The sequence below is a fragment of the Ambystoma mexicanum genome, chromosome 13 (assembly GCF_040938575.1).
Source record: "Ambystoma mexicanum isolate Mex_15411 chromosome 13, UKY_AmexF1_1, whole genome shotgun sequence".
NCBI lineage: Eukaryota > Metazoa > Chordata > Amphibia > Caudata > Ambystomatidae > Ambystoma > Ambystoma mexicanum.
Window position 1 is genome coordinate 236,974,011 of NC_090938.1, and position 26,687 is coordinate 237,000,697.

At 48.2% G+C, this 26,687-nt stretch overlaps 1 protein-coding gene across 1 annotated transcript in view; it reads right to left on the reverse strand.

Annotated features, from left to right (window-relative positions):
• Positions 1–26,687, reverse strand: part of ACTR6 (actin related protein 6) — a 601,838-nt gene that overhangs the window by 148,370 nt on the left and 426,781 nt on the right. Inside the window, exons 7-8 of the mRNA XM_069633699.1 lie at positions 1,711–1,809; positions 1,543–1,621 (exon numbers count right to left, since the gene is read on the reverse strand). Coding sequence (XP_069489800.1) covers positions 1,543–1,621; positions 1,711–1,809 — 178 coding nt within the window. The remainder of the gene's footprint in view (positions 1–1,542; positions 1,622–1,710; positions 1,810–26,687) is intronic.

A 26,687-nucleotide genomic window follows, 5' to 3' on the forward strand; every position in this document is an offset into this window, starting at 1 on the left:
GAACGTAAACTCATGGATTTACCTAGTGTAGTGGCATATAAAAGGATAATGTGTATTGTGAAACTCCAAGAAGAATCGCCATATTATTACAAAGTACATTCTACATTTTTGGAGAGCTTAGATAGTGAATGAAAGGGCTCTTAGACACGTTATATTCTTTGTACAATGTTTGGCCTTTGCACGTTGAGATCAGCTCTTTGGAGACCACAGTGAAAATAAAGAAAGCTATGAAAAATGTTAGGAAAGGTTGACAAGGAAAAAGCACTGATTAGTGCGGCAACTGGTGTGAATAGTGGCAGCTTTATCCATTGCATGGTTAATCATGTGTAACTGCCCAAATATATTTATGCTTTTCCGTCTAGTTTTACTGCCTCACAATATCTAAAAATGTAATTCAACATCACTAATTCTTTAGAAGTTGTTGGGATTAGACTGGGGATACCAAGCAGGGAACGTCTCGCTAGATTTTCTACACACAATCTAATTGAATCTATTGAACATCTTTTGCTTAGCTGTAATAGCTTACGCAATCTAAATGTACAATATGGAAATGCTTATGGTGATATGAGCCTTTATGATTGACATTTTATGGAAATTATTTATCGAAGGTAATGAGGAAAAATGTATTTATTATATAATGAAATTGTGGATGGAGATTGCATCCATTCTGAAGGATTTGTCTGAAGGTTTTTAATGTATGTTTTAATGTTGGATTTATGTGTTATTTTGGGGTGTTATATATACACAAAGCCATTGTTGCCTATATGTATATTAATAAAAAAACAAATCAAATAAATGTAAGTGAAGTTCCTTACCTTTACATTTTAATCTGTCTAGATTGTATTAGGTTTAATGAGTATTGTATTTTTGTACTTCTGTATAATTTAATTTGAGGGTTCTGTGTGTAGCTCACTGTACCGTTACACCACCCTAATTGCTCTTGAAGGCTTGCCATACTGCTTTGCTACACTACCTTGATAGAGTTTGGCTAGTCCCATGTGTCAATTACCCTGTTCATCAACTACGGTGACCTCTAAGAACACTCATAGGGCTGCTTCTGCAATTCCACCTTAAAATCCACATATGTATTACACTCAGAGGAACATATTCTGGCTAGAAGACTTTGTACTAGACCTTTTTTTTTAAACAATTTAAATGGGTTTTTACAACAGTCAATCACCTTTTAACAGAACGGTATTTGTATGATACATTAACATCATATGCACATCATCATGCACTTTGTACTGGACTTTACATCAAGTTCCTGTTTGGGAAAATGAGGGGCACAGAATAGCTGGCAAAGCAACGCAGACAAAAAAAATGTGCTTGTACAACCACTGTATTCCAAATCAAAAACACCACAATCCCCATAGGTGTATGTTCATTGTCTACTAGGTGTGGTTTAGGAAAACCTGACAGCAGTGTCACATTTAATCTATGGACTGATGAAAATTCAAAGAAGCATCCAAACCTACTAAATACAATTTTTCCAAAGATGAACATATAGAAACATGTAAAATTCAAAGGCAATACTTCAGTTACCTTACAGAACCCTTTTTTGATAGTACTGAAGTCTGGTAAAACATAGTCTCGCATGACTGTATTTTCTTCACCCTTTAACCTGCAGCAACAACAACAAAAAATGTCTGTATGTGCGCTCAATGTAATCACAGGATTTAAAATTAAAAACAATAAGCATTATAAACGTACCTAGCGATTTCCATATCTCTGTAAAAATCTTGAGCCACATAACATACGTCTTCTTTCACTTGATTTATGACATGGGTTTCATCCATTACTTGCAACTGCCTGCAAAGAAAAAGGCCCACTCATTATATTTCCTGAGCTATAAATATAGGTTTTTCACTAGGTTTTGGAAACCCTGCCATCTACCTTTGATTTCAGCTGAATTTTATTTTTTTCGTTCCTTGGGAAATAAAAATAAATATGGAAATGTGCAATATATGTAATACATTTACACCATGCAACAAATCTGTATCAGAATGCTAGATTTCCTTTTGATTAATCACTACAGTGCAATCATTTTTTAGTTATCTATATTGAACAAACAGAAAATAAAAGAAAATCAACGTACTCATAAAACCAAGCACATGGGAAAAATACAAATGAAAACATAATTTGCATTAGGTGCAACAGTCAAAGGAAAACAAGTATCTGCAAATTTGGGAAGATCTCTTTATCTGAAAACATAAGCTTCTCATTAAATTCTAGCAAACCTCTAATGCTTGGTTTCCGCTGAGACTTTCCTGCACTAAGAATTCCTCTCCAAGGGAAGACAAATTGGGTAGCCGGTGAGCCATACGTAATCTGTTTGGAACGTAGGAAGGTCCAATTTGACAACAAAGTAAATACTCAAATTAAAGTGCCTTTATTAGTGAGCATGAGGTTAGGTATATGGGTGGTTTAAACGCCTATGGGAACCAAGGTAAATAGTGAGAAAACATTGTCAAGGATGTTTATAAGAGCGTTTCTGTTCTACCCGTTGAAGGCTGTTCAACCACGAATCCCAGGATTGGGAAAAAGTACTAAACGAAAAAGCAAACCAAACTCTTAACAAGTAGATAGTGTAGCAAAGCGATCAGGCAATACTCCCAGAAAGGGGTAGTAGGAGGACACAAAGGTACAATTAACATGCTTATCCATAGAAAATACACCACACCGATAGTGAAATTAATTATTATGTCACACATATATAGCTCTATACGTTCAAATAAGTACTTGAACACGTAATTCACAGTATGAACATACACAGAATAGGGTATAAAAAAGTAAATGACTTTGGGGACTCTCATCATCCCTATACTTTAATGTGGGTCCACTATCACATCGGCACCCACACAGTGACAAATGGTGGGAGGGAAGGGAACCAGACATTGTAACATACAGTTAAAAATCACTTGTGCATGCACAAAGTACATTGTCCAAAATTACTTTGAAGGTGAAAATTCTGGTAGTATGCACACAACACATTGAGGCAAAGGGTGGGAACAAAACATTTTACCAGACAAGAAATAGTCAGACAGGCCCCCAAGGCCAATACCAATATTCCACACGGATTCTGGCCCTGTAGAGCATAGTACTTGAATAATACAAATGCACACACCACAGTTTAAAACATTGCTAGAGGATTCTGAAACATAGCCCGATCCACTTTAAACACATATCATTGCAATTCACTTCTGGAAATATGTTACAGTCACCAAAATTAGATGCAGCATACATCTACATTCAAAGGGAATGAAGTGGCGAGCATGACTTTAAAGAGGAATCTAAAATCACAGGTAAGTACTAAAAATGTAGTTCTTGGCCTAGAACTCCTTGAACAGCAGAAGAGTATAAGAACAATTTCCAGGGGCATGCAAGAACCGCTAAGTCACTCTAGGAGAATTTCTTGGGGAGTAGAAAGTTCCATAGAATTAAACCGGACAAAGTCGGTAGGCCAGCTGTGCGTATGGGAGAAAATGAAGGTTAGTCTGTTTTTCCCCACAAGTGTGGATCTGGCTATAAAATCCCAGGGAGGGCAGCAGATGACCCTGATCTTGAGGTCAGTTCGAGAAAAGGGAAACCCAAGAGGAGATGCAACACAGCAGGAAGACCCCCCCCAGGTTAACCAATAGGGAAAGTGGGAAAGACTGACTTACGAAAAGTCCTCACCTCAGACCAGAGGGACCGCTTACGGCGAGCATGATGAATAACTCCCCGACGCAGGGGTAGGTACTCATGGCAGTAGTTTCGATTAAAAGGGATCCGGCAGCAGAAAACAACCCACTAACTACAGGGGTTCTTCCTATGAGCAGTTTACACGGATCCGGTGCCCAGAGACTCAAATCCTCGGCCAATAAAGACCCAGACAAACACTAGGAAGAACCAACGGCATTCCCACAATGCAGCCCTCAAGCCAGCAGTGAAAATACCGGTGAGGCAGACTCAAAGACGACAAGAGTACCCGAAAAAGGATTCCAGCCGGCCGGTGGTAAAAGGAGGGTGGCCCAGACACAGATCATGGTCCCATGTTAAAGACAGCAGCTGAGGAAACCCCAGGATGGCCCAAGGAACAGGTGAGGTGGGGTATTGATGTTCCAACAACCCTTCCACATGACAGCAAAATCTTGCACCAAGGTGAGAGTCCCTGGAGGTAAACAGCGGGAATAGCAGTAAAACAGCTTAGAAACTATCCCAGCACAGAAGGCCAGACTCAAAATCGAAGTAGACTAGTAGGACAACGCAAAAAGCCATCCCAGACTTCTAGCACCAGACCCCCCCAAACCCCAACTATGATGTGCCTAAACAATTTCTTGTACTTTTAACATTTCACACAGCATCTTACAATGCAGTGCAATGGGGATACTTGTGTATAACCCTACCTTTTTGCAAACAGGATTTTTGGTTTCTTTTATATGTGCCTAAAGACAAGCCGGTGGCAGCAGTTACATTTTTACAGTTTGTGCATCCTTTTTTGGGGTGACCATTCACGTTTACCGCATATGGCTACTAAAGGGTGTGTCTGTGTGTGTGTGGTGTGTGTGTGGTGTGTGTGTGTGGTGTGCTAGTGTGTGTTAGTGTGTGTGTGTGGTGTGTTAGTGTGTGTGTGTTAGTGTGTTAGTGTGTGTGTGGTGTGTTAGTGTGTGTGTGTGTGTTAGTGTGTGTGTGTGTGTGTGTTAGTGTGTGTTTTTCACCCGTCCACCTCCCCCCCCCTCCCCCAGTAAGGGGGGCTGGAAAAGAGTCTATTCCCAGTCAACATCACTGGTCCTAGAAAGTCTGCTAATGTGGTGGATTTGAAACCAATAATTGTCCCCGATTGGGAACTACTGGCTGTTTGAATGGTGCAGATCCTTACCATTGGTGGGCTTGGACATGCTTCCAGCTCAAATTTCGGATTAAAAAATAAAAAAAGACCTCTGTAGCTATTCTTTAGATCTACTCTGGAGCCAAGAATCCTTCGAAGACGAGCAACCTGCTGAGGACCCGAAGACAACTCCTCAATTCGCCCAGCATCTCTTCCTGTGTCTGCCCTAGTGAAGGTCTGCCTGATCGCCAAAGACCCTCAGCAGTGCTTCAACCCTTGGACTAGTTCGACCAACTAGTCTCAACACCTTCAAGGATCCAGCCCTTCCGAGCCTTCGGAAGTGTCCCTGTACTACTCAGTGGACTGCCCAGCTCCCTCAGGGGCTACCTCGCCAGAGGGGTTACCGTTAAGAATTGAAGTCCAGAACTTTGGTGGTTGCCACAAGTAATCTTCACGCATTCCAGTTTCCCACCTTCAAGGAAACCTGTCCAGGAGCAGCTGCTTTGAGAGTAACTGGAAGGACGCCCATCATCACTAGGTCTGTATTGTTGGATTCTTCATTCCTCCATCGACAGGGGTTGCATCTGGCATTACCAGATGGCTAAGAATCCTCGAACACACAACTCCTTGGCATCTCTCAATGGAACCAACAGTGGAAGATCGAGCGACCCCCAGATGATCCACAAAGACATCTTGGAAAATCAGAGTCAAGGTGTTAGTGTGCCTGTCTACCCCTGTCTTCCATAGGATAACATTGTGAACAAGTCCTTTTGTTTCCTCTGTCCATTCTAGTCACCTTTGGTCGTCGAACCTGGTTTGGGTATCCTGCCTCTGGGTTAGCCTTGGATCTGGAAGAAAGGAGAACACTTACCTTTCTATTCGTTTGAAACAAATTACCACTACAAGCCCATTGCATCATTTCTAAAAAAAAAAGTGTTTCTACTGGTGAGAAACATTGTGTTGGACTCTGACTTTTGGGCACAAGGCCCCATTCATCTTCGGGTTTTGACTTCTTCACTTATGAAATTGTTCTTGTGATTGATTCCCATTATTTACTGCATCTAACTTACCTGCCTGCTTTGCTTGATTAAGTTATCTGATGTTATTTAAATGGCGATTGTATATATTTGAATTGTAGTGTTGTGTAATAATACAACATGTTTGTCACGCTCACCTTAGCTCCGCGGAGGTATCAAGAGGTCCTGTCAGGCCTTCTTAGCGTTCACTGGGGGGACTGCGTCTGAGGAAACAACAAGTACCAGTGATGAGGACAAGGTTCTGAATTCTACACACTCACCACTTCTCTTCTTGCTCCCCTAGGCCTTATATTAACCTTCCCTTATGTGTGCTCATATTAACCTTCCCCTATGTGTGCTCACCTTGAGAGAGATGAAAGCAGACACTCCATCCTGCTTCTATTCTTGCAGGGGTGCAATGTTCAATTCCACCAGTTCCTTCACTGGATGGGTGCACCTTCTATTCCACCAGTTTGTTCACTGGATAGGCGCAGTGTTCCATTCCTCCAGTTCCGTCACTGGAAGATCCTACCCAGACCTGCTGCGGCATGGAAAAGTTTGCTGCACCTTTAATTGTCTTGTTCTGTTGGTTTGATAAGGCTTTGTTCCCGTGTTCGTGATTGCCGTGTCTTGGGCCTTTCTTGCGCTTCTCTGTGTTGTGTAGTCCCTGCCGAAGCACACTGAATAACTTGCAAATAGCTTGCTTTAATTGCGCTTACTTCTTGTGCTTCTGTCAGTATGCACGTGTTGCTTTAAGTGCTCCGTTTGTTCGCTCTTGCCGTGTTTTTTTCGTGGGCTTAGGTCGAGGTGCACAGAAAAACTTGCCTTTCTTATTTTCTAGAAGGCGGTTTTCCGGAGGCAAGATCAAGCGGAGTGATGAGGTCTGTGACTTCAGAGGGGCGGTGGTCCTATGCTGGGGAAGCGCTGACTCACAGAGGTTGTTGCTGGAGCGCCGTGGGCTGAGCAGGTAAGTAGAGGCTGCAGTGACAGGTAAGGACTGATATGCAGGACTGCAGGAGCAGGGAATCGGGTCCGGAGAACTGCGGTGAGCGTCCGCTGTCGGAAGACAGTTCAAAGCGTGGATGTGAACCTGGGCGTGGCTTAAATAGCCAACCACACCCAGGGATGTGCAAAAGACTAGACTGTGGCTTTCTGAGGTAACGGTGCCTCATACCTTCCCCATGTTGATTGTGATTGGGCCCAAGAGCGCCATGCTCTAGTACATCTGGGCTTCTTGGGGCTTAGGAGAGACCCAAATAGCCCATAAAGGGGTTTGTGTGACTGTGTTCTGTGACTGGCTGATAGGGTCGTGACAGTAGTCCCTCCCCACCCCCACCATTCCCCCAAAGCCCCCTCCAGATTAGAAACCCTGGGTCCCGGTTTATCTGGGTGGGCATGATGGACCTTTTGACCAATCGAGGAGCGTGGACATGTTCACTAGGTTCCCAAGATGCATCTTGTGGGCTGTAACCTTTCCATTCAATCAAGTAATACAATTTTGATTTGACAATTTTTGAGTCTAAAATGTTCTTGACTTCATATTCTAATTCCCCCATCTACAACTGAAGGTGCTGGTGGTATCTGTACTCGTGTGTTAGGTTGAACAGGTTTCAGGAGGGAAGCATGAAATATTGGGTGAATACGCATATTTGCTGGTAAAGTTAACCTTACTGCCACAGGATTGATGATGGCCTCAACGATGTACTGACCTAGATATCTTGGACGAAATGTTTGCGGTCCTTTCAATGGAATATGTTTGGAGGTTAACCATACAGCATCTCCAATTTGATATTCAGGCGCTGTTCTTCGACGTCGGTCTGCGTATTCTTTCTGTCTTCTTTTGGCTTGCGCCATCAGGTCCATAGGTTCTTTAAAAACTCATCTGATAGTGCAATGCAGGGTCTTTACTGCTGGCATCTCTAACTCCTCCGGTGGGTCGAAAATTGATGTTCGCGGATGTCAGCCGTACAGAATCTAAAATGGGCTTTGTCTGGTAGTGGAATGCTGTGAGTTGTTATATGCATATTCAGCAATCCACAGAACATCCTTCCAAGTGTTTTCAGATTGATGGAGAAGGCATCTAAGATATTGCTCCAGCGTTTGATTTGTACGCTCTGTTTGGCCGTCAGTTTGGGGGTGGTGACTGGTTGATAAACGGACATCAACCTGTGCTAACTTACAACACTTTCGCCAGAATTTGGAAATAAACTGACTGCCACGGTCGGAAATTACAATAGTCGGAAATCCATGTAATCAGACTATTTGTTCTAAGAAAACCTTGGCCAGAGTAAGGGCCGTGGGTAGCCCTTTCAATGGAATAAAATGGGCCATTTTAGAAAACAGGTCCACTACGACCAATATAGTATTGTAGCCGTTACTGGAGGGAAGATCGGTAACAAAATCCAAGGACAGGGTGTGCCATGCCGTCGGTGGAACAGCTAATGGACGTAAGAGTCTGCCGGTTTCAGTTTCTGGGATTTGTTTTGTACACAGACACCGCAGGAGAGTACAAAATGAATGACGTCCCTTCGCCAGGTGGGCCACCAATAGGTTCTCTGTATCTTGGCCACGGTTTTGGCTATTCCAGGATGCCCTTCCAGTAATGCGTTGGGATAGGCAGTGATGACTTTCTCACCCTGGGCCTCTGTTGGAAGATATGACATGCATTACTTACCGTAAAAGCATTTCTGAGGAGACCAAGATGGCCGCCGTCCCCTGAACCCGCACGATCCCCGCTCTCCGCTCGGGCAGCAAACAAGAGGAAAAAAAGAAGAACTACACCCACCAAAAGGTCCATCGATCCCGGCAGAGGATCGGAACTGGGGCGCTACACGCTCCCGAAGGCACGGACCCCAACGGACTGGCTGGAGGTGCCAGAGCCCTCGCGCGAGCAGCCCGCGCCAAACTAACCACAGAGCCCCGAAGGCAGAGCCGGGAGCGAGAGAAAGCCGGAAAGACCGCGGCGGAGCCCAACTTCCCCACGAAACAGACTGGCGGCCCCTGCGGGCCGGAGCGAGGGAGCGGCGAGGCACAAGGACCTGCAACGCTGCCTCCATCCAGCGGCGCCACGCCGGCCTATCGCGTGATCCCGGAGACAGCTGCAGCACAGTCGCAGGGCGTCGGGGAGAACCGAGCAACCCCCCGCAACCCCTGGAGAGACCTGGAGCGCGGACACAGCACCCGGCCCGACCACCCCTGGGCGCCGCGCGGCCCGGGGGTGAAAGCTCCCTCTCCACCCAAGCGGCGCAGCGTTGGAGGAGCCGCTGGGTGAAGCGCTCCGGGCTGCCCACTTCATACAACCCAGCCCAACCCGCTCACGGGCACACGGATAATGCCGGGCCCCCAAAACAACTAACGGAGGCCCGCAGCCCCCAGCCCCCTGAACTATCGTGATCCCCGCCCGAGAGTCAGAACTTAGCCGATTTAATCTGGGGGTACATCTAACTCGGACCAACGCAGCCCCCAAGGGGAGGTAAACCCAGACAACAGACCCTGGCCCCCGCAAGACGCCACGAGCAGGTGCCACACCAGCCATCTGGAGGAACACCTAACATCAGCGTGGGCCACACACCACGGACCAACGCAGCCCCCAAGGGGGGGGGGGAACCCAGACAGCAGACCCAGGCCCCCCGCAAGACACCACGAGCAGGTGCCATACCAGTCTACGAAGCCCCCGGGCGAGCTCAGGAGTTCCCCCTCCTCGCCCTAAATTTGAGCCGCAATACACACTTGCTGGCCAAGATACGGTGAAACCTGCCATGAGATGGGAGGACGGAAAACATCTGAGGACTCACACGAACCAGGCCCCGCAGGAACTAAACGCAAAACGAGAACTGGCCCCGGAGCTCTCTTATCTCCTCCGGGCTCGTGCTGGGCCTGACCCGCCCTCCCGAGAAACAGATGCCAGGCACTAGACAAAAGGAATACCCCTGCAGGAGCCAGAACTACGGCGAAAACACGGGGCAAACAGCTGGAACAATACTGGGGGCACCTCCAAGACGCAAACCACCACGAGGACATAGAGGAATCAAGTACTGAACTGAGAACAGCCACAGCAGCCATCAGCATGATGGCACTAAGCAAGGAGGACCTACAAGATTGCTTGAGAAATATGGAAAACAGAATGATGGAGGCCCTCCAGACCCAGCTAGGCACGATCTGGGACGAACTGAAATCCTCCCTCCAGGAGGTAAAGAAAGACATGGTGGAACTGGGAGACAGAGTGGACACAGTGGAAAGAGGCCTCTCAGAAACAACGGAGGAGGTGAAACAGAATAGCATCCTCCTAGAACAGATCGCCAGGGCCACACAACCTAGAGCTGCAGGCGGAAGACCTCGAGAACTGCTCACGAAGGTCCAACATACGGTTCAAGGGCCTGGCCGAAAACAATTGGAGATAAAGACACATTCCAACTATGCTTTAGCAGCATGCTCAATGACATCCCGCCAGAAAGCATAGCCATCAACAGAATACATAGAGTGGGGCCCAAACGGAGCGACCCGGGAGCCAGGCCAAGAGATGGGATCATGGCAATGACCTCGTACTTAATTAAGGAGGACATTCTACGAGCAGCCCGAAAGAAGCAGACCATCACTATCAATGGTAATCAGATCCAACTCTTCCAGGACCTGGCTTTGCCTACCCTGCACAAAAGGAGACTGATGCAACCAGTCACGAGAGCCCTAAAAGCCCAGAACATCACATACAGATGGGCATACCCCTTTGGACTGCAATTCACATGGGATGGTAGACCACAGCGAATCTCCACATGCGAAGAAGGGGTGGCGCTGCTGCAAATAGAAGAAAATGAACCTCAAGGAAACATAGAAACACAATACCCAAGGAAAGGGGGGGGACCCCAAAGGATGGGAATGGTCCCCCAACACCAGGCGACGGCGAACAAAGGAACTTAAACTAGAGGGGCCCACACTATCAAAAACCCCAAGGGAACGGGCCCAGCGCACTGATGAACGAAACACATGAAGGGCTGGAGAACCCGGGCCCGCAATGGAAGAGAGGCTGACCTGAACCGAAGGATCACACTGAAAGGTAAAATAAGAGTAAAAGACTGAATAGGCCCGGGCGGAGAGAGAAGGGGGAGGGGGAATCTTGGAATTCTCAACAAGCCCAGGAATACCCCGGCGATTGGGACGCTGGGGGTACCAAGGGACCCAACGCTCCTGGGGGAACCCGGAGAAGGCGCAAAGACTCCTTGGTCCCGCCACCATGAGGGCAGAAATAAATTCACAAGTTTTTGAGTTCACAATGTTTTCTTTTTGTTTTTGTTGGGAAATGTTGAGCTGGGAGGGGCTCCGCAGCCACACACCTCTTAATTCACAACGCCAAAAGAAGACGCACAAATGACGAAATAGACCCCAGGCTTGATCCATGGCCGAACTGACGATAGTATCCCTGAACGTACAGGGCCTAAACTCGCCAGTGAAACGACGAAGCATACTAACACGCTTGTCGGGGCTTCAAGCTACAATCGTTTTCCTCCAGGAAACACACCTGCTCGGCCCAGACGAGAAATGGATGGCCCACAAAACCTTTCCCAAACAATACTTTGCCTCCAGGGAGGGGGGAGGGGAGTAAAACAAGGGGAGTTGCAATTCTACTCAACGCCAATTTACCGTTCAAGAAAAAGCTTGTATATAGGGATAGAGAGGGCAGATTCCTCCTACTCAAAGGGACCCTGTACAAACAGACATATACCCTGATAGCATTATATGGCCCAAATGATAGACCGGACATCTTCATAGGGGAAATCCTGAGAAACCCGAGTAGCCGATGCGAGCGACAAATCATTGTGGGGGGAGATTTTAACTGCATAATGGACCCCACTCTGGACAAGACCCTCCCCCCCACGATGGCAGATGGTAGGAACAGACAAGCACTGGGCAAACTGTTCAGGGACCTACAAGTAATAGAAACGTGGAGGTTTTTTCATAGCACAGAAAGGGAATACACCCATTACTCGCCTGTACACAGGGGCTACTCGAGGATTGACATGATCCTGGTCTCTCCCTCCCTCATCCCACAAGTAGAAGAGGTGCAAATAGGGGTACAATACCTCACAGACCATGCACCGGTTATCCTAAAAATGGCCCCCATGAAAGAGACACCCCGCCCCCACAGAACTTGGAAACTGAACAAAATCATACTCAGAGACATAGCCCTTAGAGCCCATATGGCAACAGCGCTGGATAATTATTTTCGAGACAACGCTAACGGGAAACAAACTGGGGGGTGATATGGGACGCAGGAAAAGCAGTCATGAGAGGGGAATTCATATCACAAACCACAGCATACACACGGGAAAGGAAGCTACTCAAACAGAAATTGGAACTAGAACTGAAGGAGGCGGAAACACAACATAAGTCCAAACAAACACCCAAAACAGTGAGGAACCTACGGAAAGTGAGAGCCCAATTAAAGACCCGCATGGCAGACCACACCGCACAATCCATTCTACGCACTAAACAATCCTATTACGCACACGGCGGCAAGGCTAATAAATTCCTAGTAGCTAAACTCAACAAACAAAAAACACAAAACTATATAGTTAGCCTCAAGAACCCCAAAGGCGGGACAAGCACATCGGAAGAGGCAAAGCTAAATATCATGGAAGAGTTCCACCGAGAACTCCTCGGGAAGGAGGACCTGTCCCCGCAGTTCCAACTAGATTAAATGGACAAAATAACCCTCCCCCAGATAACGGCAGAAGACAATCTAAATCTCCAGGCCCCAATAACATCCGAAGAAATAAGCAACGCTATAACGCACCACCCACATAATAAAACACCTGGGCCAGATGGATTCGGGAACGGGTATTACAAAACCTTCAGGAACCAGTTACTGGGGCCACTAACAAACCTTTTCAACAACATCAGGGAAACCGGGATAACCTCGCCAGATATGGGTAAATCAACCACAGTCCTCATCTTGAAGCCGGGAAAAGACCCCACAGACTGCACAAGTTATAGACCAATATCACTACTCAATAGCGATGCCAAGCTATACACACAGATCCTAGCAAACAGGCTAGCGAGGGTACTACCCCAAATAATCCACGAAGACCAAGCGGGATTCATCATAGGGAGACACACAGGACAAAATTAGAGGGACGGTAGATATTATAGAAGTAGAGAACATAGCGGCCCTGGACGTACGTAGGGCGTTCGACAGCATAGACTGGGCATACCTGGAGCTAACCCTAAAAAAATACGGTTGTGACCCCACCTTTGCAAAGATGGTCCTTGCTAATTATAAACTCCCCTCCACCACATTTATAGTCAATGGCAGATCCACCACGAACATACAAATCCGTATAGCCACATGGCAGGGATGCCCATTATCCCCTCTCATATTTGCAATGGCTATGGAGCCAGTGGCACAACCATAAGACAGGACCGGGAAATAAAAGGGGTACTAGCAGGTGGGGTGGAACAAAAAGTAGCCCTGTATGCGGATGATATCCTACTGTTCCTACGCGACACCGCCAAGTCACTACCCAAGGCCCTAGATAGACTCCAGGAATTTGCTACAGCGTCAGGGTTCACCATTAACCTCACAAAATCTAAAGCCTTCAACATAACAGAAGAAGAAACAATAACCCAAAGAATGTCAGCCCAACATCCACTGACCTGGGAAACCAAGGCAATAGACTACTTAGGAGTCCAACTAACACGTGAATATAAACACCTATATGGGGAGAATATAGTCCCTCTGTGCAAACAACTAAAGGAGGACCTCCTGAGATGGGACGCCCAAGAACTCTCATGGTTCGCTCGTATAACCGCACTCAAGATGACCCTCTTGCCTCGCCTCTTGTATGTGATTAGTTCACTCCCGATAGACAGCCCCCTCAAAACATGTAGAAACTTACAGAAGGACATGGTGACCTTCGTTTGGAACAGAAAGAAGCCAAGAATACAGAAAAAAATCCTGACTAGACCACCCCTATTGGGAGGGCTGGGACTCCCCGACATAGAAAGATATGCACTGGCATCCCGGATAGCCACCATGCTGAAATGGATGGGAGACCCCGCTCATAAAGGATGGATGGGAATAGAACAGGGAGAAACTAATATCCCGATCAGGACCCTACACGCTCTACGATCGGGGACTAGAGGAGCAGAGGGCCACCTACTGGAATCCACCCACTCCTCATTAAAAGCATGGGACACAGCACTCAGAAAACCCCACATAGCCCCCGGGTTAGGGCCCTTTACACTGATGGCACACAATCAAGACTTCTCCCCGGGTAAACAGGATAGCTTCTGGGCAAGCTGGGGGCCGACATACCCGACCTTCCTCAAAGATCTCTACCACGAAGGCTCCCCATTACAATTTGAAGAATGCAAACGGAAATTTGGCATAGGAGAAAGAGATAAATTTAAGTATATACAAATCAGGCACTGGATCTCCCAGGGAGGGGTGAAGAGGGCGGCCACTAGGACTCCCATAGGTCTCGAGCTCACCCTGCAGGAAGGCCAGACCCATAAAACAATAACGAGGATATATAAGCTCTTAGACAAGGCGAGAATGGACGACCAAATATCTTACAGGGATAACTGGGAGAGGGACCTGGGGACCCCGATCATGGAGGACAAATGGGGCCAGATCTGGAAAAGGGCGCAGAAATCATCCAAATGCACCACAATCAAAGAGACATCATATAAACTATTCACAAGATGGTACCTAACCCCACATAGGTTAAACAAAATGAATCCAGCCTACCCTCCTAGTTGTTGGAGACAATGCGGCAACCGAGGGGATCTTTATCACATGTGGCGGACCTGCCCCAAGGCTGAAATATATTGGAAAGAGATACTGGGGCACATAAGAGAGATCATGGGGAAACTGCTCCCACACGACCCAAAGGTAATACTCTTGGGGACCGCAGTCGAAGGCGTCTATGCAGAGACAGGCAACAACGCTGACCTGATTACGCAACTACAAAACGCGGCGAGAATAACCCTGGCCCAGGGATGGAAGAACCCCGAAGGCCCAATAGTCGCATGTTGGTGGGTCAAGATATGGCACATTCTGGCGATGGAGAAAGTAGGGGCCCTAAAGGATAACAAATATCTGAAATTCAGGGCAGTGTGGGACCCATTCATAGTCACAGACGGGGAAGCTCACTTTCATAGACCCAACCTGCTGAGATCAATCTTGAACTAAGACTCTGGACAAGGAGAAAATACGAGGAGGCTCATGCCTCCAGCCAACATAGGCGGCCAAGGCCCAGAATGTAACAAAACTGCCTAACGGTGGACGGAAGCTAAACCATCCCAGCTCTATTGTTGTTGATCTTGTTTTTGTGTTTGTTTTTATTTGGGGGGGGGGGGTGAAAGGGGAAATATACCGAAGTTCGAAGGAAGAGGGAGCAGGGGAGTTATAAATGTAAAACTCATGGACGTACTACAAATTTGAAAACGGACTGGGGGGGGAAAGAGGGATAAGAACAATACTGAGGTTTAAGTATACTGTTCCTTACCTGAATGTTTGTAAGTAAGACTCCATGAGAAGAAAATACAGTAGGTAAAAGCATTTCTGATGATTGTATCTGCTTAGAGTCACATGCTGTGATTATGGTCCGACATCCAGTGGTAACCGCAGAGTATTGCATCTGGTCTTTCGGAGACCGAAAGGTGACGTCGGCATGGGCGTGTGACACACTATCCCTATCGTGACGTGTGTAGTACCCAAAATCCCTCCGATTGTATTTTTTCTGCCATGAGGGAGCCCAAGGCTATAGTGAGTGAGTACATGAAGAGAGAAAGTAGTAAGAAGTCTATGTTCCTTCCACCCCGAGCGGGGAGGCAGGGAGGGCGCATGTGAATCTAAGCAGATACAATCATCAGAAATGCTTTTACGGTAAGTAATGCATGTCTTCGATTGCTTGTTAATCTGCTTAGAATCACATGCTGTGCATAGACTAGCGAGCAGTACCCGGAGTTGGAGGTGGGTTGTGAGAAGGAACAGTAGAAAAAAGATGTCTTAGTACTGCTTGTCCCACCTGAGAATCAGCCCTAGAATGAGTGTCTAGGCAATAGTGTTTTGTAAAGGTGTGTACAGAACTCCAGGTTGCCGATTTGCAATGAATGCTATGGATGCCCCAGTGCCTCGAGTAGAATGTGCTCTAGGCTTGAAGGGCAGTTCTCTCTTTTCAAGAGTCTAACATAGTGTGATGCATTTGACAATCCACCTTGATATTGCTGATTTAGAGACAGGATCCCCTTCTTTACCAGCTGCCACTGAAACAAAGAATTGTTTAATCTTCCTCAGTGGTTTAGTTCTATCCATGTAGACCATGACTGCCCTGCACACATCTAGTGTGTGAAGGCTTCTTTCGGCCATGTTAGTAGATCTCTGGAAGAACATGGGTAGTTCGATTGACTGGTTCACATGGAACTTAGAAATACATTTTGGCGCAAATCTGGGATGTGTGCGCAGAACTACCTTATCTTTGTGGACTGTAACAAAGGGGTCCAAAACCGAGAGGGCCTGTAGTTCGCTAACTCTTCTGATAGAAGTGATAGCTACTAGAAAGGCTGTCTTGCAAGTCATGTCTTTCAGACTAGCTTTATGCATAGGCTCAAAAGGGGGTCCCATGAGCCTAGTTAAAACCACATTTAGAACCCACCCAGGGGCTGGGTGAGTGATGGGGGGATACATTCTTTTAACCCCTTTCCCATAAAGGCTTTAATCACAGGTATTTTCCACCACGACACCTTCTGCTGTGACGTGGTGTAGGCTGACAACGCCGCTAGGTGAACCTTTAAGGAATTGAAGACTAACCCAGAGTCCAACAGATGGGTTAGATATAACACAATGTGTGAAGGCGAGCAATCGGTGGGATTGACGCCTTTGGAACTGCACAAGATGACAAAACGTTTCCATTTGCTGGCATAGCAATAACATGTGTTAGGCTTTCTTGCCTCCCTCAGTATGTCCATGCATCTCTGAGGGAGTTGCAGATGTACAAACTCTAAGACCTCAGGAGCCAGGCTGCTAAATTCAGAGTTTGTGGGCATGGATGCAGAGTCTCCCCCCTGTCCTGAGACAACATGCTGTACGGGCAGGGCTGCTTGACTGGTGGGGAGAGGGACATTTCCATCAGGTGCGCGAACCAAGGTTGGCGGGCCCACATGGGAGCCACCAGAATCATGGTGACTGGTTCCTGGTGCATCTTGTGTACTATCTTGTTCAGAAGGGGAGTCGGGGGGGGGGGGGGGCATAGACAAATTTCCCCGACCAAGTTATCCAGAGACCGTTCCACTTGGATCGGTTCTGGGGGTACCTGGAGGCGTAATTTTGGCATTGGGCGTTCTCCTGAGTAGCGAACAGGTCGATCTCTGGAAACCCCCATTCATACTTTTCTGGCAGAGGAAAATCTCTGCTGAGTATGTCTGCCAGCAGATTGAGTTCCCCTGGAACATGTTGGGATATCAGGAACATCCTGTGTTTGAGAGCCCATATCCAGATGTTTTGGGACAGCTTGGATAGCCCTGGAGAGCAAGTGCCCCCCTGTTTGTTCAGGTAATACATTGCTGTTGTGCTGTCGGTTAGGACCACCACTGTCTTCCCTTGCTCCTGAAAGGCTTTCAATGCTTTGAACACTGCTAGTAGCTCCAGTAAGTTTATATGGTTGGACGCTACCTGAGGGGACCACACTCTGTGCGCTGTCTGTTGAAGCAGCCCATGAGAGATGCGTCTGTCTTGAGAGTGGCTTCCGCTGCAGGGCGGTGAAGGTTTTCCCCTTCAAGAGTTTCTCCCTCGACCACCACTGCAGAGAGATAACAAGGGTTGGCGAGACAACTAACAGATCTTCCCATTGTCCGCTGGCCTGACACCACTGGCTGTTGAGCCACTCTTGCATGGGACGCATGCGCAGCCGCGCGTGGGGAACCAAGTATATGCATGACACCATCATCCCTAGCAAACGCATAACTTTGCGTACCGTCACCTCTCGACTGGCTACATACTGAGGAACCTGAGAGAGCATGTTCTGAACCCTCTCGCTGGAAGGGAAGACTAGACCGTCTTCCGTACGAATTAGAGCCCCCAGGAACTGTTTTACTTGGCTGGGCACTAAGCTGGATTTCTTTTCGTTGATCGAAAATCCCAGGCTGAACAGTAGGTCTACTGTTTTTTGGGTGTTCGAAAAACAAACGTCGAACGAGTCCCCCGTGATGAGCCAATCTTCGAGGTAAGGGTAAACTGGAACTGAAAGTCTGCGCAGGTGTGCCGCTGCCACTGTGTTCACACAATAGATGGGCAATATACATCTGTGTTCGCAGCCAAGTAAGAACCAAGGGAGGACCAGTCTGCACAACCCAAACGACTGTGGTAAGGACTACAATTTCAGCTAATATCTAGCTCGAGATCGAGAAAGATGTAACAACAAGGTTTTGGCAGAAGACAGAAGGATAGAACAAGAAATATACTATCCCTGCCTAATGTGCGTTCTCAACTAGGTTGCGGTGTTACAACGCCTGTCTAAAAAGTGACAGAATAATAATCAAATTACCAACTTCTATGGTATGTAATACATCCAGCCTTGTAGGTCCTATAACACTTTCTTCCAAATCTGGTGCAGATTGGGAGAAACTAATTTAAAAGAAAAACCGCACCAGGGGTATTGAAGAGGATATATCCCTCCAAAAACTCATGTGGCAGCTAATGGGGTAAATAGTCCTTTAATAGCCCACAGATTTGTCACACCGACCCTGGATTGCTAGGGTTAAAAAGACACAAAAACAATTGAAAAAGGAGAAATCCTTATTCTTTAAACGCTAAGACAATACAGTCACAACTTCCCTTCCAAGGCTCGTTTTAATTAGAGGGGAGTCGGACAATGTAAAACGGTTTGCTCAAACAATCACAAATAGGTTAACTGTTGCCTTTTTAGATGTAGCAAACACCGCTGCCACGACCTTGGTAAACACCCTTGGCGCCGAGGCTATGCCGAAGGGGAGTACCTTGAACTGGTAGTGTTTGTCCTGAATCATGAACCTTAGGAATTTTCTGTGCGCTGGCAGCATTGAAATATGAAAGTATGCATCTTTCATATCCAATGTTGTCATGAAGTCCCCCTGTTTTAGCAAAGGATCACCTCTTGCAGTGTTACCATGAGAGACTTCTGGGGCTTTATGAACCTGTTCGCTGGGCGCAGGTCTAGAACATGGTGAGATCCTTTTTGGGTACAAGGAAGTACACTGAATAGATACCCTCGTTTACCTGAAGAATCGGGATGGCTTCTATGGCGTCCTTTCCCAGAAGCGCTTCCACCTCTTGGATCAGGATATGCAGATGTTCCGGTGAAAGGCGTCGATGTTTCGGTGGTCTGAACTGTGGAGGTCGGGCGAATTCCACGCAGTAACCGTGGGCGACCGTCTTTAAGACCCACTGGTCTGAAGTTATCCCCTCCCATGCCTTGAGGAAAGATGTTAATCGCCCCCCGACCGGGGAGACATGGGAGGGGACCTGGACTTCGTGGTCATTTCTGACCCGAAGTTGACGCTCCTCTGGAATTGGAGCCTCTGCCTTTATTCTTTCCGCGCTTCTGACCCCTCTGGGGGTAGTAAGTGGGGCTTGCAGCAGGTTGACTGAGTTGAAGTTGCCCTTGCTGAAATCGTTTTGAGCGGCGCGGGAATGTCCTCGAAAGGACCGCTGAGAATTACTGCCCCTCTGTGAAGAGGGTTTTTGGAAAATCTGGTGCAGCGACTTAATAGTCTTGTGCTCCTTCTTGGCTATCTCCAACGCATCGTCTACCACCTTCCCGAAGAGGTTGCTCTCTTCGATGGGTTTGTTGATAATGGATGCCTGGGTCTCAGGCCTGAAGCCCGATGTGCGCATCCACGCGTGTCTCTTTAGGAGAGTACCCTGTGCGAGAGACCTGCCTGCTGTCTCTGCGGTGTCCAGGGTATTCTTTACAACATTCTGATTGGCAAGTTTGCCCTCCGAGACAATGGCGAGAAGCTTGGCTCTGGTTGGTTCCGGAACCTCCTGAAGGCCTTCCTGGAGTAGGTTCCATTGGGCGTCAATGTAGCTTGCCAGTAACGTCGTGATATTGGCAATGCGGACGGTATAAGCCGCCGCCGACGTATCCTGTTTGCCTAAGGCATACAACCTTTTGGACTCTTTATCCGGGGTGGACTCTCCCGTGGCAAGGGGATCCCCTGCTCTCTTGCGAGTGTTGGTCACCACCAGCGAGTCTGGGATTGCGTGTCCTTTGATATAAAGCGGGTCGTGGGGGAAGGCCGGAAACATTTTTCGACCCTTGGGTTCACAGCCCTAGTCTGAGCGGGTTTGAGTAAGGAAGGGGCCAGCCGTCTCTTTACAGAGCTCAAGAGAGGGATAGACTGGCTTGCTGGAGGCTTTTCATTAATAATGTCCTTTGCGAAATCTTGTTCGGGCAAGGCTTCAAGCGTGGCAATTTTAAAGAATTCCGCTGCTTTTTTCAACATGTTGTTGAAAGCCATTTGATCATCCACCGGGGAAGCTTGTTGAATCGGGGTGGATGGGGGAGAGTCGAGGCAAATGATATCAGAATTGTGATCGTCCTGCTGGGTGTCCTCCCAGTTGTCCGTTGCCCTTTGATCTTCCCTATAGTTGTCCAGAAAAGAAGCCTCCTCTTCTTCTGTATAGATGTCTCTATACGTGTCCATCTGGACATCTTCTTGACAGTCAACTTGGTGTTGGACATCTAGGTGTTGGGCATCTTGTGTTTGAGGGTTAGGGTCTACCCAAGCTTTTTTCGGCTGAGGTTGATCAGAAGCCCTGAAAAACTGCTCCAGCCGATCCAGACACCTCAAATTGCTCCGTGGCCCACTTGGATGACCCAAATGGACCTAGCTGAGTAGGAACCGAGTTCTCCGCCCTAAGGTGTTGAGAGGATCTCATCAGGGTGCTTGAGAGGGGTACCTGGCTTTCTTCGTAAGAGTCTTCGGGATCGTCTTCCAAATCCGTGAAAAACTTTTCGGCGGATTGGCCCATAACTGTGGGCGGAACCGGTACTAGGCCCACCGCTGTAGCAATCCTATTGATGCTCTTACGGATAGTCACCGAATCTTCGGGAGACAACGCCTCCGATGATATGTTGGCAGTGAAAAGGTCTTCCGCGGCTCCAGAAGGGCCAGCGGATGGCTTCTCAGGTAGAGGCCGACTCGCAGTTTTCGGGCCTGTACGGGCCTTGGAAATCTTGGAACCAGTCGAAGTTTCTTGGCCAGAAACTTCGGCGTGTGTAGTTTGGGGAGTAGCGCCCTTGTTATGTTTGTTATGCCCAGTCATGTGCTGCTGCGGATGCGGGGAAGGCTTCGGATCAGATCGATCCGATGGCGCTTTCGCCTTCTTCGACAAAGTCGTCGAGGAGGGCGCTTGGGTTGTGTGCTTTGTGCGGAGATATTGTACGCCCCTGTCACCGGGTGTGTCCCTGTAGCAAGACCGGAGTCGAGCCTGGAAGGGTCGGGCCCAGGCGTGGCGGCTCTAGAATAGTCCGCCTCAAGGTCTATAATGTCCGAGTTGGACGTTTGGAAATCCGATGTACCCCCCAGTCACTTTCAGCTGGTGTCGCGGCAGGGGAGGGAGGCTCCATGCGTGACATTCCGTACGCAGCCCACCGCTGCAACCGGCGCTCCTTAAGGGTTTTAGGTTTAAGGAGTTTACACGCCGAACACCGCTTCTGGTCGTGCTCAAGGGGGAGACAAGTGTTACACGACGTGTGCTCGTCTTTCCACGGATATCTGACCCTACACACAGGGCAGAATCTAAATGGAGTCCTTTCCATAGCAGAAGGGAAGGGTGACCAGACCAAAAAGGAAAGCAGTGGAAAAGAGGAAAGACATAGCAGTATGGCAAACCCCGAGCCCACTCTCCCTACTGTGTAGGCCGGCCAGAAGGCTCGACCACATGGAAGTCCGAACGCCGGATCTTAGGCGCCAGAACCCACAGCCATAGACGATTCCCTCGTAGTCTTCGTCGAAGATGTTCTTGATGGGCGAAGTGACTTAACGGGGATTAAACCGACAATTCGGTAAGATAAACAATGACTCATGAAGAGCTCCGCTATAGGGCGACCAGTTATCTGGGTGGAAAAAAACAATCTGAGGGACCTCGGCGCGTGAGGGATTTTGGGTACTACATACGTCACGATAGGGATAGTGTTTCAGACACGCCTATGCCGACATCCCCTTTCGATCCCCGAAAGACAAGATGCAATACTCCGCGGTTACCACTGGATGTCAGACCATATGCACAGCATGTGATTCTAAGCAGATTAACAAGCATCAGAAATACGCCCTCGAAAACACGGCAGGTCGTCGTTTATGGTGTGTTGTTCACTCTTTGTGGTCCTTGCTTGAAGTTCTTCTTTCGTTAAGTAACGAAGAATGTCAGCTTTCAGATCATCTAGCGGCACGAGTGTGATGGTTCCTAGTATCTTGTTTTCAGGTATAATCGCAAATTGGTTCGATTAGTTTGTATGCCTTCTCTTCCTCATCAAGTTGTGATAAAGTGTCAGCTTTGCCATTGCGTACCCCTGGACGATATGTGATAACATAATCGTACTCCGCAAAGAATATCGCCCAGCGGAGCTGACGGGATGACTGCGCCTTCGCTGCTTTCAGGTACTGCAAGTTGCGGTGGTCCGTGATGACGGTAACCGTGTGTCGAGCTCCCAGGAGATAGTGTCTCCATTCTCGGAAGGCTGCTTCGATCGCCAGAAGTTCTTTATCAGTGACTGCATAATTCCTTTTTGCGGGTGAAAATTTCCTTGACCAGAATGCCACCGCATGTAATTGACCAGAGTCAGGGTCTTTTTGTGACAGGACTGCACCCATGGCGATGGTAGAGGCATCCGTCTCGACTATGCAAGGTAGATCGGTTCTTGGGTGACGCAGGATCGTGGCTGAAGTAAACTTTGATTTCAGAGTTTGAAAGGCTGCTTCTGCCTCTGGGGGCCAATCGAAGCGCTTGTTTTTTCGTAGCAATGAGGTGATCGGATGAATGACCTGTGAAAAGCCTGGTATGAAACGGCGATAAAAGTTCATAAATCCTAGGAAGCTCTGGATTCCCTTGATGGAGGTAGGAGAGGGCCAGTTTAAGATAGCATCCACCTTCCGATTGTCCATTCGGATCCCCAGAGGGGTCAGGATAAATCCCAGGAACTCCACTTCGGTTACATGGAATGAACATTTCTCTAGTTTTGCGTAGAGTTGGTGTTTTCTGAGTCTGTCAAGGACGGCCCGCACATGATTGACGTGTTCTTGTTCGGTGGTGGAATACACCAAAATGTCGATGTAAACCATAGCACAAACGTCTAGAAGATCTCTTAGCACGTCGTTCATAAAGTTTTGAAAGGCTGCCGGGGCATTGCATAGTCCAAAAGGCATTACCTGGTACTCGAAAAGGCCATATTTTGTTCTAAATGCTGTTTTCCATTCATCCACATTCTTGACCCGCACCAGATGATACGCTCCATGTAGATCTAGCTTGGCATAGATTTGCGCCCCCTTATCTGGTCCAACCGCTCCGGAATGAGTGGTAGGGGGTACCGGTTCTTGACTGTTACCTGATTTAGCAGCCGATAATCGATGGAGGCTCTCACGTCCCCCTCCTTCTTTGGGATGAAGAACAGAGGCGAGGCTGCCGGGGATTTGGAAGGTCGAATAAAACCATTTGCCAAGTACTGTTCCAGTTATGCCTTTAGGTGGGTGTTCTCTTGTTCGGTTAGCGTGTAAATTCAGCTACATGGGACCTTGGCGTCCAGAAGGAGGCCTATCTGACAATCATATGCCCGATGTGGTGGCAAGGTATTGGCCTGCTCTTTCTGAAATACATCCTGATAATCGGCATATGCGGAGGGCAGGACGCCTAGAAGACCGAGCGTTTTCTTTTCTATCTCCTGGTAACAGGAACACTCCTTGGGGAAGGTTAACATCCTCGCTCGCCAATCGATTTGCGGGTTATGGGCCTCCAACCATGGAATTCCCAGTATCATACGAAACTGGGGGGCACTTATCAGGTCGAAGGCAATAGCTTCTCTATGTCGGTCCTGGCAAAGGAGTGTTACGACTTCTGTGCAGTGAGTTACCGGCCCTGAGGACACCTTGGTACCATCTATTGTCGTTACATTCTCCGACATAGCCTTTGGGTGGGTGAGAAGACCCATTTGGTCCGCAAGAACTTGATCGATGTAATTGCCTACAGCTCCGCTGTCTATGTATGCCTCAAGGGCATGCATGCGAGATGGCTGCTGTTGACTAATTAAGAACACTGGAATGACGAGGTGGGAGGTCTGTAAATCCTTCTCCTTGCTCGACAAACGGACCGCTACGTTTGCCGGGCGTTGGAGTTTTCCGGGTCGGGTTTAGCATCTTCAAGGTCCAATGCCCCCAGCGTCCTCCTAGGTAGCTTCACCGGGCAATCCCGTAGGAAATGCCCCGCCTTACCGCAATACAAACAGTTGTTGCTGACGCCTTTTTTCTCGTTCCGCCTTAGTTAAGGGGGCCCCGGACGCCCCCAATTTGCATGGGTTCAGGATGGCCTTCTGGTTGACGGGATTGTGATTCCCGGGGGCGTACAAACAAGTTTTTTTCCCTCTGTTCGGGCTCAGTCGTTTTTCCGGTCCTATAGTCTCTGGTCAAGCCGAACCACGAGATCAATAAACTCTGCACAATCCTCGGGAGGATTTACGACTTGGGCTAGGACTTCCTTTAGTTCTCCCCGTAGCCCTCTATGAAAAAGTGTGGTCCTCTTTTTCTCGGGCCAGCTGGTCTCTGCCACAAGTCTGTTAAACGTGGCTATGTACGTAGCAGGTCTTGATTTCCCTGTCGTAACGACAGAAGTTCGTTGTCGAGAGTTTGGCCCCTAGTGTGTCGGGCGAAGAGTTTCTCCAGCTCCCGTTGAAACCCCACGAAAATGCGTAGTAGTGGGTCATCCCGATTCACCAGGGTTATGGACCAGTCCGCTGCACTTCCTCCCAAATAAGACAAAATGAAGGCCACCCGTGATTGTTTGTTGGGGAACGCCCCTGGCCTGCATAGGAAATGCAGACAACACTGGTTCATAAAGACTGCGAATTTGTTAGGATCCCCAGAAAATCGTTCCGGTGGGGCTATCGGGACGGCCCCTGGAAGAACTACTTGCACCGGAGCCATCGGCGGCGTAACTGAAGGCTGACTTCCAGTAAAGGGGCTTGTCCGGCTTGATGCTGCAACATCTGGAGAGCAATTTCCTCAGTTCGATCTCTGTTCACGACCAATTCTCGCCGTAGGGCGTTTGTCTCTTGCCGGGCCGCATGGACCTCTGCCCGTAATTCCCCCAAAAACTGAGCAGTATCGGAAGTCTCCATGATACCCAGGCAGAGGTTACAAAGATGGCTTTGCATTCTGTCACGCTCACCTTAGCTTCGCGGAGGTATCAGGAGGTCCCGTCAGGCCTTCTTAGCGTTCACTGGGGGGACTGCGTCTGAGGAAACAAGTACCAGTGATGAGGACATGGGTCTGAATTCTACACACTCCCCACTTCCCTTCTTGCTCCCCTAGGCCTTATATTAACCTTCCCCTATGTGTGCTCACCTTGAGAGAGGTGAAAGCAGACTCTCCATCCTGCTTCTATTCTTGCAGGGGTGCAATGTTCTATTCCACCAGTTCCTTCACTGGAGGGGTGCCTGTTCTATTCCACCAGTTTCTTCACTGGATAGGCGCAATGTTCCACTCCTCCAGTTCCGTCACTGGAAGATCCTACCCTGCTGCGGCGTGGAAAGTTTGCTGCGCCTTTAATTGTCTTGTTCTGTTGGTTTGATAAGGCTTTGTTCCCGTGTTCGTGATTGCCGTGTCTCGGGCCTTTCTTGCGCTTCTCTGTGTTGTGTAGTCCCTGCCGAAGCACACCTAAAATAGCTTGCCTTAATTGCACTTACTTCTTGTGCTTCTGTCAGTATGCACGTGTTGCTTTAAGTGCTCCGTTTGTTCGCTCTTGCCGTGTCTTTTTCCTGGGCTTAGGTCGAGGTGCACAGAATAACTTGCCTTTCTTATTTTCTAGAAGGCGACTGTCCGGAGGCAAGATCAAGCGGAGTGATGGAGGTCGGTGACTTCAGAGGGGCCGTGGTCCTATGCTGAGGAAGCGCTGACTCACAGAGCTGGTTGCCGGAGCACCGTGGGCTGAGCAGGTAAGTAGAGGCTGCAGTGACAGGTGAGGACTGATTGCAGGACTGCAGGAGCAGGGAATTGGGTCCGGAGAACTGCGGTGAGCGTCCGCTGTCGGAAGACAGTTCAATGCAAAGCATGGATGTGAACCTGGGCGTGGCTTAAATAGCCGACCACATCCAGGGATGTGCAAAAGACTAGGCTGTGGCTTTCTGACGTAACGGTGCCTCATACCTTCCCCGTGTTGATTGTGATTGGGCCCAAGAGCGCCATGCTGTAGTCCATCTGGGCTTCTTGGGGCATAGGAGAGACCCAAATAAGCCATAAAAGGGGTGTGTGTGACTGTGTTCTGTGACTGGCTGATAGGGTCGTGACACTGTTAGATTCATTTTGTAGTGTGTTCATAAGGACTAAAATAAATAACTATTTTTAAGGCTGTATAAATTGAATTGTCGAGGGCCCCTTACCTCACTCACCCTCTCCAAAGACCAAACCTTGACTGCTCATCCACGTACTTTGATTGGGTTGTGGCTAACCTCTCAGAGCTCCCTGTTCATCATAAATAGGGTGCGAAGAACTGTCCACCAGGCCAGATTCCAGAAATCCATCTCAACACTCAGCAGGCGGACTAGGATACCTGCTTCTACCAAATTCTGGCAACAAGGGAGAGTGTAGGAACTGGGAAAACCCTTAAGAGTCATTACTCTGGC